General features: G+C 39.6%; 2 protein-coding genes across 5 annotated transcripts in view; one reads left to right on the top strand and one right to left on the bottom strand.

The window, feature by feature from the left end:
* The window catches only part of strbp (spermatid perinuclear RNA binding protein), a 145,222-nt gene extending 129,797 nt beyond the window's left edge, over nucleotides 1–15,425 (bottom strand). For 3 of the 4 annotated variants that reach the window (XM_078426304.1, XM_078426308.1, XM_078426307.1), the window contains exon 1: nucleotides 15,279–15,425. The gene's annotated coding sequence lies outside the window, so the exon portion shown is untranslated. Of the gene's footprint in view, nucleotides 1–15,084; nucleotides 15,171–15,278 lie in introns of those variants that run through there. The other variant, XM_078426305.1, reaches the window with a different exon arrangement.
* The window catches only part of LOC144608261 (uncharacterized), a 30,424-nt gene continuing 28,909 nt past the window's right edge, over nucleotides 14,814–16,328 (top strand). The window contains exons 1-2 of the mRNA XM_078425861.1: nucleotides 14,814–15,067; nucleotides 15,375–15,695. Coding sequence (XP_078281987.1) covers nucleotides 14,814–15,067; nucleotides 15,375–15,695 — 575 coding nt within the window. The remainder of the gene's footprint in view (nucleotides 15,068–15,374; nucleotides 15,696–16,328) is intronic.

Genomic DNA, 16,328 nt, shown 5'->3' with positions numbered 1-16,328 from the left:
TTATAATTAAAGTTTGATAGAATATCTTCTCAGAAGATGGTACATCTCTGGAATTCCCACCCTGGGGGATGTAAAAGCTAGATCTTTGAAGGCATTTAAAGTAGAAATGGTTTTTTTTAAATCAGGTAATTCAAGGCTGTGGGGAACTGGCACAGAAGTGGAATTATGGCTTGGGGCAGATCAGCCATGACCACATTGAGTGGCAGGGCTCGATAGGTCGTGGCCAACTCCTGCTCCTAATTTTTTTGTTGTACTGTGATCGTATGGGTTTCCTCCACGTGCTCCAGTTTCCTCCCACAAACCAAAAGATGTGTGCTTGGTGGGTTATTTAGCCAATGTAAATTGCTCCACATGTGTAGGCAAGTGGCCGAATCTAGGGAGAGATGATGGGAATGAAGGGGGGTTGGGGGGGGAGGGGGGGAGAAGATGAGCATTGTGTAGGATTACTGCACGTAATGGGTACTTGATGACTTGACCTGGTCGACACAGTTGGAGTGGGCTAGTTTCTGCTGTGCTGTTTGACTTTATAAATCTACAATGTTTCCAGTAAGTCAGGCTGTGCAAGTCGAAGGGAAAATAAAAATGCTGGTCTTGAAAAATTAACTCTTTCTCTTTTTGCACAGATCTGCCTGATTTGTTGAGTGTTTTCAGCATTCAGCAGTTTGAAAAAGAGTCATGACCCAAAATGTTGTTTGTCCATTCCCTCCCCAGATGTTGTCTGACCTGCTGAGTTCCTCCAAACTTTGCATTCTGTTATGTTTAGTTTTATTCCTGTGCAAGAGCAACGGGACAATTAATTTATTTCAGTCTCTCAGCCTGTCAATTCAATACATGTTTTTTTCCCACCACACATTAACCTGTTAATTCAGATGATTTGTTTGCTATTCTAAATGTCTCTAAATTTCATTGGAATCTGTTGAACACACAAATCCTGCACTTCTCTCCAGAACAAAAAACAGAGTTTTGGTACAAAAAACAGAGATCATGCAGCATTCTTTTCAATGTTCTTTTCATCCTTAAATAATTTGAGTGATAATACACAAAAAGTACTTGTACCTTCAAGCAGTCAAACTAGTAATATGTGTTCAACATTTCAATTGCAAAATTATTTCCCCCTCCCAAATAAAGCTCCGTTATACTGTTATGTTATACTGTTATACTGTTATATCAGTGGCAAAATGCCATAAACTAACTGCTCTTGGGATAAAAACCAACCTCAATCAATGAACTAGAATTACAAATTAATTTCTATCCCACAGCCTTCTAGTTGACCCATTATGAGGTCTTCAACAAACAAATCTTTCTGTTTTTAAAACGTGTTATTGTATTGACAAAAAAAGTATATTTCTAACTATTATGTTAAATGGAAAAAGTGAATCAAATCACATGTTAATTTGGCACAAATGATTACAATTTTCAAATCATGCAAGATTGGTAGTGCAGAGTTGGGAAATTTGAAAATCCCTTGCAGCATTGAGCTAGTTTCAGATAACTACTTCAGTAGGAATGCTAGAAAAACGACTACCCTTTTTTTATACCAATTAAAACACAGGCAATTTTAGTTAAACATTTGCATGAATGAATAATAAACCTGCAAATTTACTTTATTTTGAAAAAGGGAAGTCTCTTGACAGCGACCACTTGCTATACAGTGACTAAAAGTATATCCTCAATCTCCAAGCAATATCTAATAAAACAGCATACATCTGCATCAGGTGAAGTCTGATAAAATGCCCTCTTCCTCCACAGATGTTGCTTGAATTGCTACACATATCCAACATTTACTGTTTTAACTACATTTGAAACAGAATTAGTATTGTTTATTAACAGCAGTTGCTATGTAACTGGCGACTTTTATGTTCAATTATGCAAAAAATGCATAAAATGATCACTAATAATTATACCAAATCTGCAAAAGATATAAATGGAGCACAGCTTTGCAAATTAAGATGACAGACAACAAAGTGGGATTCATAAGCCTCAAGATACTGATTCTCAAAAACACAATTAGTTTGGGCTTTTCACATGAACATTTGTATAGTGGGAGGGAGTAATCTTCCAATTATACCTAACAGCTGAACAAACATCATGAAGTTATATAAGATAGTGCCCAAATCTAACAAATTAAGAGACCAACCCACCATGAAACTACACTCCATAGGAATATATAATCTCTGTTGTACAATAGAAAACACACTTGTCACCATTGCGCCCTTCATTACATTTCACCTTTATCATAGTTGGGCACAACACATTCTTCAAATACCTGTCACCTATTTGTATCGCACGCTGCACTTAACTTAATTTCATTGTTTGGCAGTCCACCCTAACCCACCAAGATATTTGTACTCCTCCAATTCTGGCTTCTTGATTAGCCCAGAATTCGAAAATACTACCACTGAGACCCCAGACCTTAAGCTGTCAATAGCCTTATTTCAAATTCCCTCCCTTTCACGTGTCAAAAAGCTTTAAAATGTATTACTTTCATAAAACTTTCAGTCATCAGCACGAGGTCTCTCTTTGTGGTGCTTCTGCAAATCTAGGCTTTACTACATTAAAACACAAAATTCTGGAGGAACGCAGTGGGTCAGGCATCATCTGTGGACAGAATGAACAGGCAACATTTCATGTTGGGACCCTTCTTCTGATTTTCTTGGAGTCTAACATAAATGTTAGGCCCTCCTCTACTTCATTTGCTGCTGTCCCTTGATTACATCATCTGAAAATATGCAAATAGAGGCTGGCTGTATTGTAACTTACCTCTCCACAGACTCCTTTGGCCTTCTACCATTTTCTTGAAATCCTGTCCCCAACAACCAGCCCTGCACAACCTGTTAATTTCCTTCACAAAGTGTTAAAAAAAACAAACACACCACATTTTCAGCACCCTCCACTGACTGTTCTTAAGTATACTTGCTAGATACTAACTCCATTTGCTGTACAACTAAATTACCACACCCAAATTCCACAGGCTTTATTTTTATCTGCAGGCGCAAGTACATTTTTAATACTGGAATAACGAGACTAAATGTATTTATTACAAATGTTTTTTTTCTTCGTGCATCTGCATGTATAGCAACATTTCTCATTATTCAATGAGAAACTAAGAATGCGAATAGTCTGGTTCCATTTAAGACACTGGGTGGGGAAGAGTATGGATGTGATGTATAGACTTTCTGGCAAGAGTCAGACAATAGCTCATGTTCGCTCATTATATCATATCATATCATCATATATATACAGCCGGAAACAGGCCTTTTCGGCCCTCCAAGTCCATGCCGCCCAGTGATCCCCGTACATTAACACTATCCTACACCCACTAGGGACAATTTTTACATTTACCCAGCCAATTAACCTACATACCTGTACGTCTTTGGAGTGTGGGAGGAAACCGAAGATCTCGGAGAAAGCCCACGCAGGTCACGGGGAGAACGTACAAACTCCTTACAGTGCAGCACCCGTGGTCAGGATCGAACCTGAGTCTCCGGCGCTGCATTCGCTGTAAAGCAGCAACTCTACCGCTGCGCTACCGTGCCGTGGTTACTAAGAGAAAATTACTGTTTGCCCAATATAGTCAATACAAAAGAAAATGGATAGGTTGCAATCTGGACTTATATTAACATATGTTCCAGAGGGCATTGAACAAATAGTTAGAACATGAAGAATGAGATGAGACTCACTTGAGGCATCAATGCCAACATGGATCTGTAGGGCCAAATATTTTGCTGAGTGGTGCAAATTCCATGCCTGCAAGCATATGTATGTGTGTAAAAACTTCCAGAAATCCAGAAAAACTGAACAATAGAAAAGTTTACCAGCAACAGTCATGATAAACGATGATTCCAGAGTTTCATTTTGGGTCATGATTCTCTAATATACCAGCAGCTAAAAAAAAAAAACATTGCTCAAATACAAGGATATTTTTAAAACACTCCTTGCATCCAATCCTCTTTCTGGCATCGCCTTTAAACACCTGAATTCTTGACAGATCAGATCTAAAATCTAATTATCATTTGAACAAATAGGTCGCAACTGTTTTCATGGTATGAGACACTAAACGTCTCCTAATCACAAAGGAAAAAATAATCAGGGAGCAAAGGGGAGGAACAAGCCATTATTACTCAAGAGAGAAAAAAGTAATGAAATCTAAAACTGCCCAGTAATATAGCCTGGCATTCTGGGGTTTTAAGATAAGTATGTACAGAGACAGATCATGCATTGATATAGAAGGTTTCCAAAGGATTACAAACTGTAAATGTAACACTCCGATTCAAGAAAGGAAGGAGAGGGAAACAGGAAATTATATGCCAGTCAGACTAACATCTATATTTGAGGAAGAGCTGAAATCCATTAAGAAAGTAGCTGCTGGACATTTAGAAAATCAGAATGCAATAGAGTCAGCATAAAAACAAAACTGGGTTTGAATTGTTTAATTTAGTTTAGAGATACAGCGCGGAAACAGCCCACCGAGTCTGCACCGACCAGTGATCCCGCATTTTAACACTACCCTACACACACTGGGGACAATTTTTACATTTACCAAGCTAATTTACCTACATACATACCTGGACGCCTTTGGAGTGTGGGAGGAAACCAAAGGTCTCAGAGAAAACCGACAAGGTCAAGGGGAGAACATACAAACTCCGTACAGACAGCACCCGTAATCAGGATCGAACCCGGGTCTGCGGTGCTGCAAGCGCTGCAAGGCAGCATCTCTACCGCTGCGCCACCGTTCCGCCTACAATTTGTAATGAGTTCTTTGAGGATGTAGTGAGCAGGAAGGATTAAGGGAAACTGATGTAGCATATTTGGGTTTGCAAAGCGCCTTCTATAAGGTGGCACATAAACCTACTGCAAAAGATAATGCTCATGATATTGGGGGTATCATTAGTATTGAAGATGAGCTAATAGAAAGTAGAGAGCAAGAACAAATGGGCAATACACTGCAGATACTGCTACACCAAAGGGGAGATTTGATGTAGTAGTTCAAGGATCCTTCATCAGAACTTGAAAAGATAAAATACAACACATCTTAAATTGTGTGCATGTGTGTGATTACCTGAAATTACTACACTCAATATGAAGTCCTGAGAGCCAAAACGTTACAAGGTCCAAAGGGAAGATGAGGGACTGTTTGTCAGGCTTGTATTGGGCATTCCTGAAACAACAGGAGGCAGGAAACATGTTCCCAACGTTGGGGGAGTCCAGAACCAGGGGCCACAGTTTAAGAATAAGGGGTAGGCAACTTGGAACGGAGATGAGGAAAAACTTTTTCACTCGGAGAGTTGTAAATCTGTGGAATTCTCTGCCTCAGAAGGCAGTGGAGGCCAATTCTCTGGATGCTTTCAAGAGAGAGTTAGATAGAGCTCTTAATGATAGCGGAGTCAGGGGGTATGGGGAGGGGGCAGGAACGGGGTACTGATTGTGAATGATCAGCCATGATTACATTGAATGGTGGTGCTAGCTCGAAGGGCCAAATGGCCTACTCCTATTGTCTATTGTCATATTCTTCACCAGTCTACCTCTGTTGCCAACTGGAAATGAATCATTTCTTGAAGCACTCAGCAGGTCAAGCAGCATCAGAAGGTAGAGAATCAGAGTTGGCATTTCAGGTCAAGGAGTCACCATTTCGGATCAAGGACTCTTTATCAGAACTGGAGAAATAATTAAACAGGTAAGTCTTAAATTGCAGAGCAAGTTCATTTCTCATAAGGAAATTAATCTTTAGAACCTTTCTCAAGGAACAACATTTCTGATAAGGTCATGACTCTTTAGAACTCCCAAAATTAAATACACTTTGGCTAAATCATTGAATATATTGAAGACTGAGATGGACAGATTTCTGGACCAAAGGGATGTCAGGGGTTATGGGGTACAGCAAGACAGTGTTCAAGATCAGGTCAATCATGAGCTGTGTGATTTACTCCTGCTCCTATTTCTCAACATCTTTAGAGATTAAAGAAGTACGAGAGTTTAAATATCTTGCTGTTCCGTAAAATGTAAATACCAAGTCTGAATTAATAGCAGCCCAATATATGAAAGGAAAGACAGCGGGGATACTCCAGTAACAACACACAAGATTGAAACTGGGACAGCGTATTAGCATTTATATCTGACAGCCTTGGCACAATCCAGGGCCAGGGTCATTTTCTGGTATAGAAAATAACAATATCCCTAACCCCCACGTTGTTTCCTGTGATATCCAGGCAAGTCTTGCCATACACGGGTACATCAGGTAATGCAAAAGAGAAAATAAATGGAGCACAGATTATGGTGTGATAATGTTGCTCTAGACATCAAAATCAAACACAAGGATAGATTCAAGCAAAAGGAGGATCTTTAGGTGATGCTTCTCTTCCTTTCAGAAAGCTAATCCTACCATAAATCTTATAAAAGCATCCAGTCTGTTTCTGTATCCTGACCTCTATATTGCTCTCTGGAAATCAATTCCAGTTGTTAATCTCAGTAAAAGGATATATCTTCCTTGACACAACCACAAATCTACTGTCACAAATCTAAACCAGTGCTCTTTCACCTCCTCTGTCCCAGTAAGCATCTGCTCTCGTTGGAAGATGTAAGTTCAAAGCCAAATCTCATAACTCCTTTCTCAAACAACTGGAATCAACCATATTGTTTTTTTCTACATTACTTTTAGTGACTAAATGGCGTACTTTACTATTACATAGCTAGAACTATACATGAAAAACAACCTGCTCTCTCAACAGACATTAATAACTTAAAATTAAGACACCAGCATAGAAACATGCACACTGGATAAGGTAATTCAGCTTTGAGTTTTTTTTGGCATTCAACTACATCATGGCTAATATACAGCAAATACTTGGCTTTTAGTGTTGTGTGTATGACAACACATATTCCATATTAACAAATTAATTTTAATTAGTTGTCCATAGATCCAATATGAATGTCAACACTTCCCCACATTTAACCTCCTATTGCCATCTACACACCTTACAAGTGAATGATAAATTAATATCACCCGCAAATATGAATGCACAACTCTCCATTCAAACCATGGTGAATGACTTGGTAAAAGTGCCTGGCACAATCTGCCATTTCTTTATAACCATTCACCTACTTTTTGAACATTTACTGACCCAATAACCTCTTTGCTCTTTTTAACCCAAATATATAAAAAATCATTTCTCATTTGGTATGGAGGCAAATTTTCCTCAATATACAAAGCAATTGTGAATAAAATGCATCTTGGTTGCAGTCTAACTTAATGGGAAGCATAGCAACCTGTGGAATTGTACTATTTTAGAGCTCTCAAGGAGGAAAAACAAAGTAATTTGCCAAAGATCTAATTTCATTGTAGAATCAAACTATACAAAGTATAAAGTAATTTTATGGAATTTAAACATCTATTATTCATGTTCATAAGTGATAGGAGCAGAATTAGGCCATTTGGGCCATCAAATCTACTCAGCCATTGGGCTGTTCTATCTCTCCCAAACCCCATTCTCCTGCCTTCTCCCCATAACCCCCGACACCTATACTAATCAAGAATCTATCTATTGTCCAATCCCAAGGCTCCCTAAAATAGAACTTTATGAAGTGATATTATTACTAACTAGACTTTTAGTACCATCCTTCTAAATTCCCAAATTCAGGAAAGCAAGATTAGAAATCGTTTTAGCATAAATAATTGCAAACAAAATTAACTAATAAACAATGGACATATGATAGGAAATGTTTAAAGGGATATGGGCAGGTGGGACTAGTGTGGATGGAGCACCTTAGTTGGCATGAACAGGCTGGGCCAAAGGCCAGTTTCCGTGCTGTATGACTCTAATTCTGACAAGTAAAAAGCTTAGATTGTTGGTGCATGGAAAAAGAGTCTTCCATTCTTTATTCATGGCTTTTAAATAAACTAAATACTAATATCCTAATGAAAACAAAGGAAACCAAATAGCTTTCAGAAACGAGTTCTGTCAACAACTCTTGAATCAACTTAAAGAATATGTTTTGTGTTAAGATAAAGGGTGTGCCTCTCAAATCTAGACTTCTGTACCCAACCCACCCTTTTGTTGAGCAAACAGAGAAGAGCAAAGGCAAAAAAAAATACTAGTTAACTGCACTGGTTGGATGTCTGAAACTAACATTCTAGAACCAATCAGCAGTCAAACAGCATGAATGGGGACAGAAACAAAGTGAATATCAAGGTTCTTGACCTCAAATATCAACTCCATCACTCTCCTCACCAATGTTACTAGACCTGCCAGATTCATCTGGTATTTTCTGTTTGTTTCTTACAAGATATCAGTTCAATATGAACAAAAACAAAACAAAGTATGGAAACTGCGATGTCAACGTTGGATAATATTGGTAAAGTAAAATGGCACTTAAAAACAATGGTGGGGAAAATCTTGATTTATAAAAATATAAAAATGGTGACGAAGGAAAGCGAGGCATGTGATAAAGGTAAGATTTGACCAATCATCATAACAGGAGTGGGATAGGGAAGTGGGAGAAGAAACCAAAATATATTGCAACTAAGGAGAAAAAGTGTTGAAAAAGGAGATATGATATACAATACATATCACAGACCACCAAGACAGGCAAGGTTGATAATTTCATCAGCATCATTTAGCATCTTCTTTGGTTGCATTTGTGGTGCCAAGGGATTGCAGAGTTGTTGATGCAGTATCATTGTTTAAAAAAAGAGAGGAGAGTAGTTACAGGTCAAATGGTCCAATGACAGAAAATCAATGGTATTATTGAAACAAATTTGAGAATAAAATTATGTTTGCACAGATTAATCTAACATAGTCAGCACAAATTTGAGGATAAAATTATGTTTGCACAGATTAATCAAACATAGTCAGCACAAATTCAAGGGAAGGTTATATCGAACTAGCATGTGAACTGGTGGAGGAAATAACAAGGATCTATCAGAGCAGTACGTTTCATTTAAAACACACAGTTATTAGCAAGGTAGTGCCAAAGTTCACATGGCAAATTAAATCAAGAAAACAAAACTATGGGATTCATGAGGTAAAAGAGTCTCTTTTGGGAGGAGCCAAGTTTTTAGACTGGAAAGCTATTTGGTGGTATTTTGGTGGTATTCCACATGGTTCAGTACCAAGACCTTGCTTTTCGAGCTATATATTTTACTGATTTGGACTTATTTGCAAGGCCTGCAATTAAGAAGCATTCAGTCGATTTACAATCTGGCAGGACAGTTGATCATGAGGAAGAAAGCTGTAAATCATGGAGGCGCAGCGTAGAGCTGCTGCCTTACAGAGCCAGTGACCCGGGTGCTGTCCGAAAGGCGTGTGTACGGTGTGGGTTTTCCCCAGGTTCTCTGGTTTCCTCCCATACTCCAAAGACGTAGAGGTTTGTAGGTTAATTGGCTTTGATATAAATTGTAAATTGTTCCTAGTGGGTAGGATAGTGCTAGTGTACAGGGATTGCTTGTCGGGGCAGACTCGGTGGGCTGAAGAGCCAGTTTCTATGCTGTACTTCTATACTACACTAATTCACAGAAAGATATCAATAAATTGCAAGGCTAAGTTGGAAATTGGAATTCAATGCACAAAGCAGATATAATGTATTTGGGATGAGAAAACCAGGCAAGTAAATATACAATTTTTATGATTCTGAAAAGTGCAAAGAAATAAAGGAACTTTGAACCACATCTATATCTATATATTAAAACTCTCGTTTGTATGTTCCTGAACTACAACCAAAACGGTACACGATAACCCGACAATTTTAGGCCCACCTTACTCACCATCGTCCCTTTGGTGCTAATGGAAGAAGTTTCATTGAAATCGGTGTTATATTTTAAAGTTATCCACATTTTTAAGTTTAAATCTATCTCCTAGGGAGGGAGGATAAGGGGGGTTGAGGGGAGGGAGGGGAAGGAGAGGGGGGAGGGGAAGGAGGGAAGGGAAGGAGGGGGGAGGGGAGGGACCCGCCAGCGTGACGGTAGTGGCAGCCAATGAGGGGGGGGAGAATTTTCTCATTTTAAAAAGTTTAGCTTCTTACTACAAAAATTAGAGCATCTCGTATGTAGTGCCTCCATGCAGAGAACTCTCTGCAAGCATTATTTCAAATAAGATTCACTTTTACATTTTCTACACTGCATTTTTACACCAGAAATGTATAAATAAAACAGAAGCAAGGGGAAAAGAGATTATTGGTCTTTGATCATCAGTAAAAAACAGTCACCAGTAAGTCTGTAACTAGAGATGTAATAGCATGGAAGAAATTTAGGGGGTGTTACTCTTGGTTGTAGAGATGCGGGGATGAAAATGCGTATCCTGAGACTTAAAGCGTAAAAGGAAAAATATTTACATCAGAGGTTATTTGTATTTAGGAAGCAATGAAAGTAAGTTTGTGTGATGAGTGTAGGTGGTGTGGGATAAAACATTCAATGTCTTGAAGTGTTCACATTTATGCAAAGTGTAGTGATAAATGATAATCATAGTGTTGTAGTGCATGAAATTGATTTCAGGTCCACAACATCCATACTGACTTTTTGACCATCTAAACAAATCCCATTCGCCCAGATTAGGATGCTTTCCTTTTACATCTTGTCAATTTAAGCACCTGTCTAAACACCTCTTAAATGTAGTAATGGGGAGGATAAAATAGCTAACTGGAGAATAGACATGATTAATAGACATAAATTTGAGATTCTGTCAGAGCAAGGAAAGAATCTGGCAAAAATTACAAAGGCAAAAGTAGGATGTATTCATAATAGCAAAGATACAGAGTTAGTACAGAGCTTAACTGTTGTGCAGTACGATACAGTCTAGTGGCCATCGTCTGAGGTGGGAGAGGAATAGAAGATGAAAATCTTTATTTTTTCCAGTATTGATTAACTTTTCATCATAGACCAGATGAGTAGTTTACCACAGCTCAGGTAAATTCCATTGACAGGATATACACAACTTAACAACATCTTCCAAACTCCTGAATTTCTTTCCATGGAGATGGCAGCATGTGGCAAACTGCATCACTTTTAAATCACCTAACATTCGTATGTAACCACGAATTGTTATACTTCATTGCTGCTTAATCAGATTTTTTTGCATTCCCTAACACACCACATTTTGAGGGCTTCTTTTTCACAGTGCAGTAGTTCAAGGAGGCAGAGCTGGTGACATCCAGGATATGGCACTAACCATATAAACTACAGAATAAATATCTGATAATATATTCAATAAGATTCAAACAATAATGCAAGATCATTACATCTTCAATTAAAATTTAGATTATTTCATATTGAATGGGAAATATATTTAAGATCAATAGTTGGAATGGAATGGAATACTTTATTGTCACATGTGACAAGGCACTATGAAATTGCTCAGTTACAGCAGTCAAAAGTAGAAATGAAGTCTTTTAAGGGATCCAGAATCACCACAGATATTGGAAAAATATAGCTTTGGAAACCAAGGAAAACTGCATCTCTTGCACTGTCAACTCAACTGACCCAAGAATCAAATTTATGACCTTCATTAATGCAGGCCAGAATCATACCATGAAGCTTTACTTGATATTTCATTCTTATAGTCATCTCCTGTTTAATTCCAAGTACTATTGCCCTCCTTTCTTATTTATTTAGTTAGAAATACATTGCCAAGGACAAGATGATAAATCAAATGCAAAGAGGAAACCATGCTATTTACATGAAGCACAAAAAGAAATATCCCCATCATTGGGAGAAGCAAATACAGCATTTAATTTGCACAAAATAAACCATAGAATACACAGCACAGCAACAGTTCATTATGTCAATATGATATGCACAGAATGTTTTGCTCCATTTGAGCCATCCTTCCTCCAACCCTGTCAGCATATTCTTTTCTATCACAAGCTAACATATTTTCCATCACAGGCTAAAATATATATTTTTTTAATGTGTTCAGGCTTTGTTCTATTTTCCTTTGAAACACAAGATCAAATTCATTTCAGAAATAAGTTATTTTGCACCAGTAACTCAAAAATATATGCTGAATTTCAAGAACAGGATGAGCTTCAGCGTGACAACTGTTGACAGCCAACCTTTATCACTTTGCAACCACTTTTGATTCATGACTCTATGTTGACCAGGATGATTGTTCAAGGTCCTCATTAATTCAATACTAATGAGACTGCCAGTCTGCCCCATGCCCACCTATGGCAGTGCATCCCAGGTACTGAATGAAATGCTGAAGAAGGGTCTCGACACAAAACGTCACCCATTCCATCCATCCAGAGATGCTGCCTGTCCCGCTGAGTTACTCCAGCATTTTGTGTCTACCTTCGATTTAAACCAGCATCTGCAGTTCTTTCCTACACTGAATGAAATGCTCTTGATTAGCTTAAACCCCCTTTTATTCCAAGATGAGATAAGCTGCACATTCAGTTCATCACAGATACAAAATGCTTGACGAACTCAGTGGGACAGGCAGCATCTCTGTAGAGAAGGAATGTGACATTTTGGCTCAAGACCCTTCTTCGGATTGAAGAAAGGTCTCGACCTGAAAAGTCACCGTTTCCTTCTGTCTGGAGATGCTGCCTGTCCTGCTGAGTTACTCCAGCATTTTGTGTCTATCTTCGGTTTAAACCAGCACCTGCAGTTCCTTTCTACCATAAAACCAATCTTCTGTTCCTCGTTCACCAATACTTAAGTGGAAGAGAAATTAAATCAGTCTGTTGAAAACAGCAACATTTCCAAATTCTGACAGGACATTTGTTATAGATCATTTGTAAAGATTGTTAGAATTCCTTATTTTTATTGATGCTGTTTTCCAATTAGGAAGACTTTGTCATTGTATAACATATGACTTTTGCAGGCCATTGCATTAAAATTAATTACTGCAAATGCTGATTCTACTCGAAGTGAACTTCAACATTCTCAATCCAGCTCCAAAAATACATTAGTCCACGCCACTCAACTACTAATCTCACATAGAAGATCGTGGGAATACCAAGCAGGAAATGGAAAAATGTCACACTGCAAGGTTGGAAGAATATATTCTTCTGAGATTGGGCTTGAGACGTCACTGGGTCGAGAGAACTCCATTACTGCAGCAATTGTATTTACACCTGGTTTTGGAAAGGATTAATAATGATGGAGTACATAAAATAGAAATTGTTTCAATCTCAATAATAAGAATTCTCTTGAATAAGAAATAAAAGTATGCATTTCTCAAAACAGAACACATGATTTCAGCATGGTCCTAACTGAACGGTGCACACGATTGAATATTGAAAGACACCATCCTTTAAGAAATTGTTTAGTTTTTCACAGAAAATCCATATCCTAAGAAATAAGTGCAATGCCTAAATTTGTGGTCCAGCTCAAAATAATTCCTGAAGTAGAACATAATTCAATCTTTTCACAATGCATTCCGTGGTAATTCATTGTTCACTGAATATATTTACTGCAAAGGTTTCAACAAACATAAACATGTAAAAAATGTTTTAAATGAAATACCAAACAAAACCTGAAGCAGCTTCTATCCAGATAAGAGTTCCAATATGCAATAATTTTTTTACGTTTATCCTTCTAAAATACATAGATTTCAAATCATAAAAGGCTAATTGTTTTTAAATATAAGAATTATATTGTGAAATAAATCCAGAGTGTAATATTTGTACGTGGCATTGCTTTTGATGCACTAAATAATAAAAGTAGAAAGTGATCTGAACCTACTGCAGTTATAAAAAGTGACTGTTCAATGTGAAGACACTTCAACTCCACCACGCTCTACGTAATCTTCACAAGGTCCCCGACAGATTATGCAAGTTTTACACATGAAAAACTGGAGTCACTGGTGTGCACCCTGCTTTGACACAAAAATCTTCCACTTACTCTTCACTGTGATGCACTCTCCAAATGTAATGCAATTTTCATTAAAACAACTACTTAGTACTACACAGAAACTCATTTATAAAGAATACTTGGCTTAATTGGATAATTCCACTAATTCACAAGGTAGACCGGTTTTGCAGTGTGCAGATTAAAGATCCTGTTAAGCCACAGAAATGAATGAGATAATTCTACCCGATTAAACCCTTAAATCATGGGGGGGGGGGGAGGTGATAAATTATTTGTATTCACTTACAATGATTATTCTTGCCGCACAATGGAAAGGGACAAGAAAAGCGAAATAAGGAAATCTGTCCAAAGACAAAGCCAAAATCTAAAAGCGTTAGATGATTCCCCCCCCCCCCCAAAAATGGCAAATTCTTCATTGACAGTCGTTCTATTGTATTAAAATTTGTGATCATATCAAACAATGCAACTTCAGCTGTTAAATAGTAGAACAGTGGACACCAGAAATCGAGCACGAATTTCACCTTTGCCAACTTCTAGGACGAAATGTGCAAGAAATGTAATCAGAATTTTATACACAAAAGAAATTGACGAATGTAATCTTTCCTCTCCCCGCCTCCGGTAGTATGGGGTAACGAGTGGGCAATGGTGGGCTTTAAAGCGCACCGTAGCTTTCCCTGATGTATGTTTGTTTGCAACGTGGTGGCAAAAAAACGCACACAAACCTGGACACCAGGATCACTCACCAAACCTACGCTCACGGTAATACAATGTAAATTAACATTTGTTCAATGGGGGAGGGGAAGGAGGAGAGCGAGTGACATTTACATGCCTTCACCTTGCCCTGCTTACCCAATGCCTCACCAAACACCAATTTTCTATCATTATCCTCAGTATTCACCTTGCCCAACTGCTCACATTTATTGTATGCTTCAATATCATTGCATCTGCACTGAATAACTTCGGCCCAGAACAAAAGCCGCACGATGAGCTGCAAGCTTCCTTTTAAAAATAAATGCACCCAGATGCCACGAGCTTAAGACGGAAGCAACATCGCAGATTTGAACCTTGCGAGCACCTTGGTAAATACAACACTTTAATCATCAAAGGTCAACAGTTCTTAGAGAAAAATGCACAAAGCAACCAAGCCTGGGACACAGATGACATCCAAACCATGGCACACATACACCCTAAGGACACCTCCAACATAACTCGAACTCCAACTGAACTAAAGTTCGCCAATCGTGGTTTAAAGAGGTCGAGAAATGTGTAAATTCTCCACTCACACACAGCTGAACCTGTGTCCTACATCGGATGGTTTCTGGCAGGAAGCGCGGCCGGCTGTCACTGCGCATGCCCCCACTCGCCTCGAGCAAGCAGCTCACTATTTAGCACCACGCCGGATAGCTCCACGCGAGGGATGGGTAAGAATTAGCAGTAAAAATAAGGAGACGCGATCGCGGCCAGAAGGAGAACTTACCCGAATCAATTGGGCGCGGGGTTGCGATGGGGTGGATTCATTCAAGCGGCAAGGGGGTGAAAGCGCGCAGTGAGACGAAGGCACTGCGTCCGACAGTGTGCGAAGCAGCGCTCGTTCTGAGCGCCCGTCCGTCCGACCGACCGACCGCGCGCACCAACCGCCGCTCACGTGCGCGCTCGCGCCCTCCCCCATTGGCCCGCGCTGCCGGCTCCTAGGAGACGGGGCCTGCTGCATTTGCGGAGGTCGGAGCAGCCCGGCCGCCGCCGGTGGTGGTGGTGGCGGCGGTAGGGGTGGCGACGCTGCTGCTGCTGCAAGCCCAGCCGTGCCTGAGCAAATTAGGCTGGGCCACTCCGGTGCCCTCCTTCCCGCCCGCAGACAACGTTCAGGACCACTCTGGCCGGCCCCTTCTGTCAGAAGGTAAAAGATACCGCGGTTGACAATAGTATGAAGAAGGGTCTCGACCCGAAACGTCACTCGTTCCCTCGCTCCAGAGATGTGTCGGAAGGATCTGCAGATGCTGGTTTAAACCGAGGATAGACACAAACTGCTGGAGTCAGGCAGCATCTCTGTCGAGAAGGAGTGGGTGACGTTTCGGTTCGAGATACTTCTTCAGACTATTCACAAAATGCTGGAGTAACTCAGCAGGTCAGGCAGCATCTCGGGAGAGAAGGAATGGGTGACGTTTCGGGTCGAGACCCTTCTTCAGACTGAACGTCACCCATTCCTTCTCTCCCGAGATGCTGCCTGACCTGCTGAGTTACTCCAGCATTTTGTGAATAAATCGATTTGTACCAGCATCTGCAGTTATTTTCTTATACTTCTTCAGACGAAGAGTCTCGATCCGTTGACAGGCTCGGGGAGTTCACATGGGGTCTTAAAATAATGTAGCACAGATACAATCCCTTCGGCCTGACTCGTCCACGCCGCCAAGAAGTTCCACTGAAGTTAGGTCCTGTTTGCGTGCTACTGTATGTTTCATTTTTTTCCTTAGTACCTAATCAGATGTACAGCACTTTGGTCAACGTGGGTTGTTTTTAAATGTGCTATACA

Source organism: Rhinoraja longicauda, chromosome 31 (genome assembly GCF_053455715.1).
Source record: "Rhinoraja longicauda isolate Sanriku21f chromosome 31, sRhiLon1.1, whole genome shotgun sequence".
Classification (NCBI taxonomy): Eukaryota; Metazoa; Chordata; class Chondrichthyes; order Rajiformes; family Arhynchobatidae; genus Rhinoraja; species Rhinoraja longicauda.
This window is presented reverse-complemented; position numbering and strand designations above follow the sequence as displayed.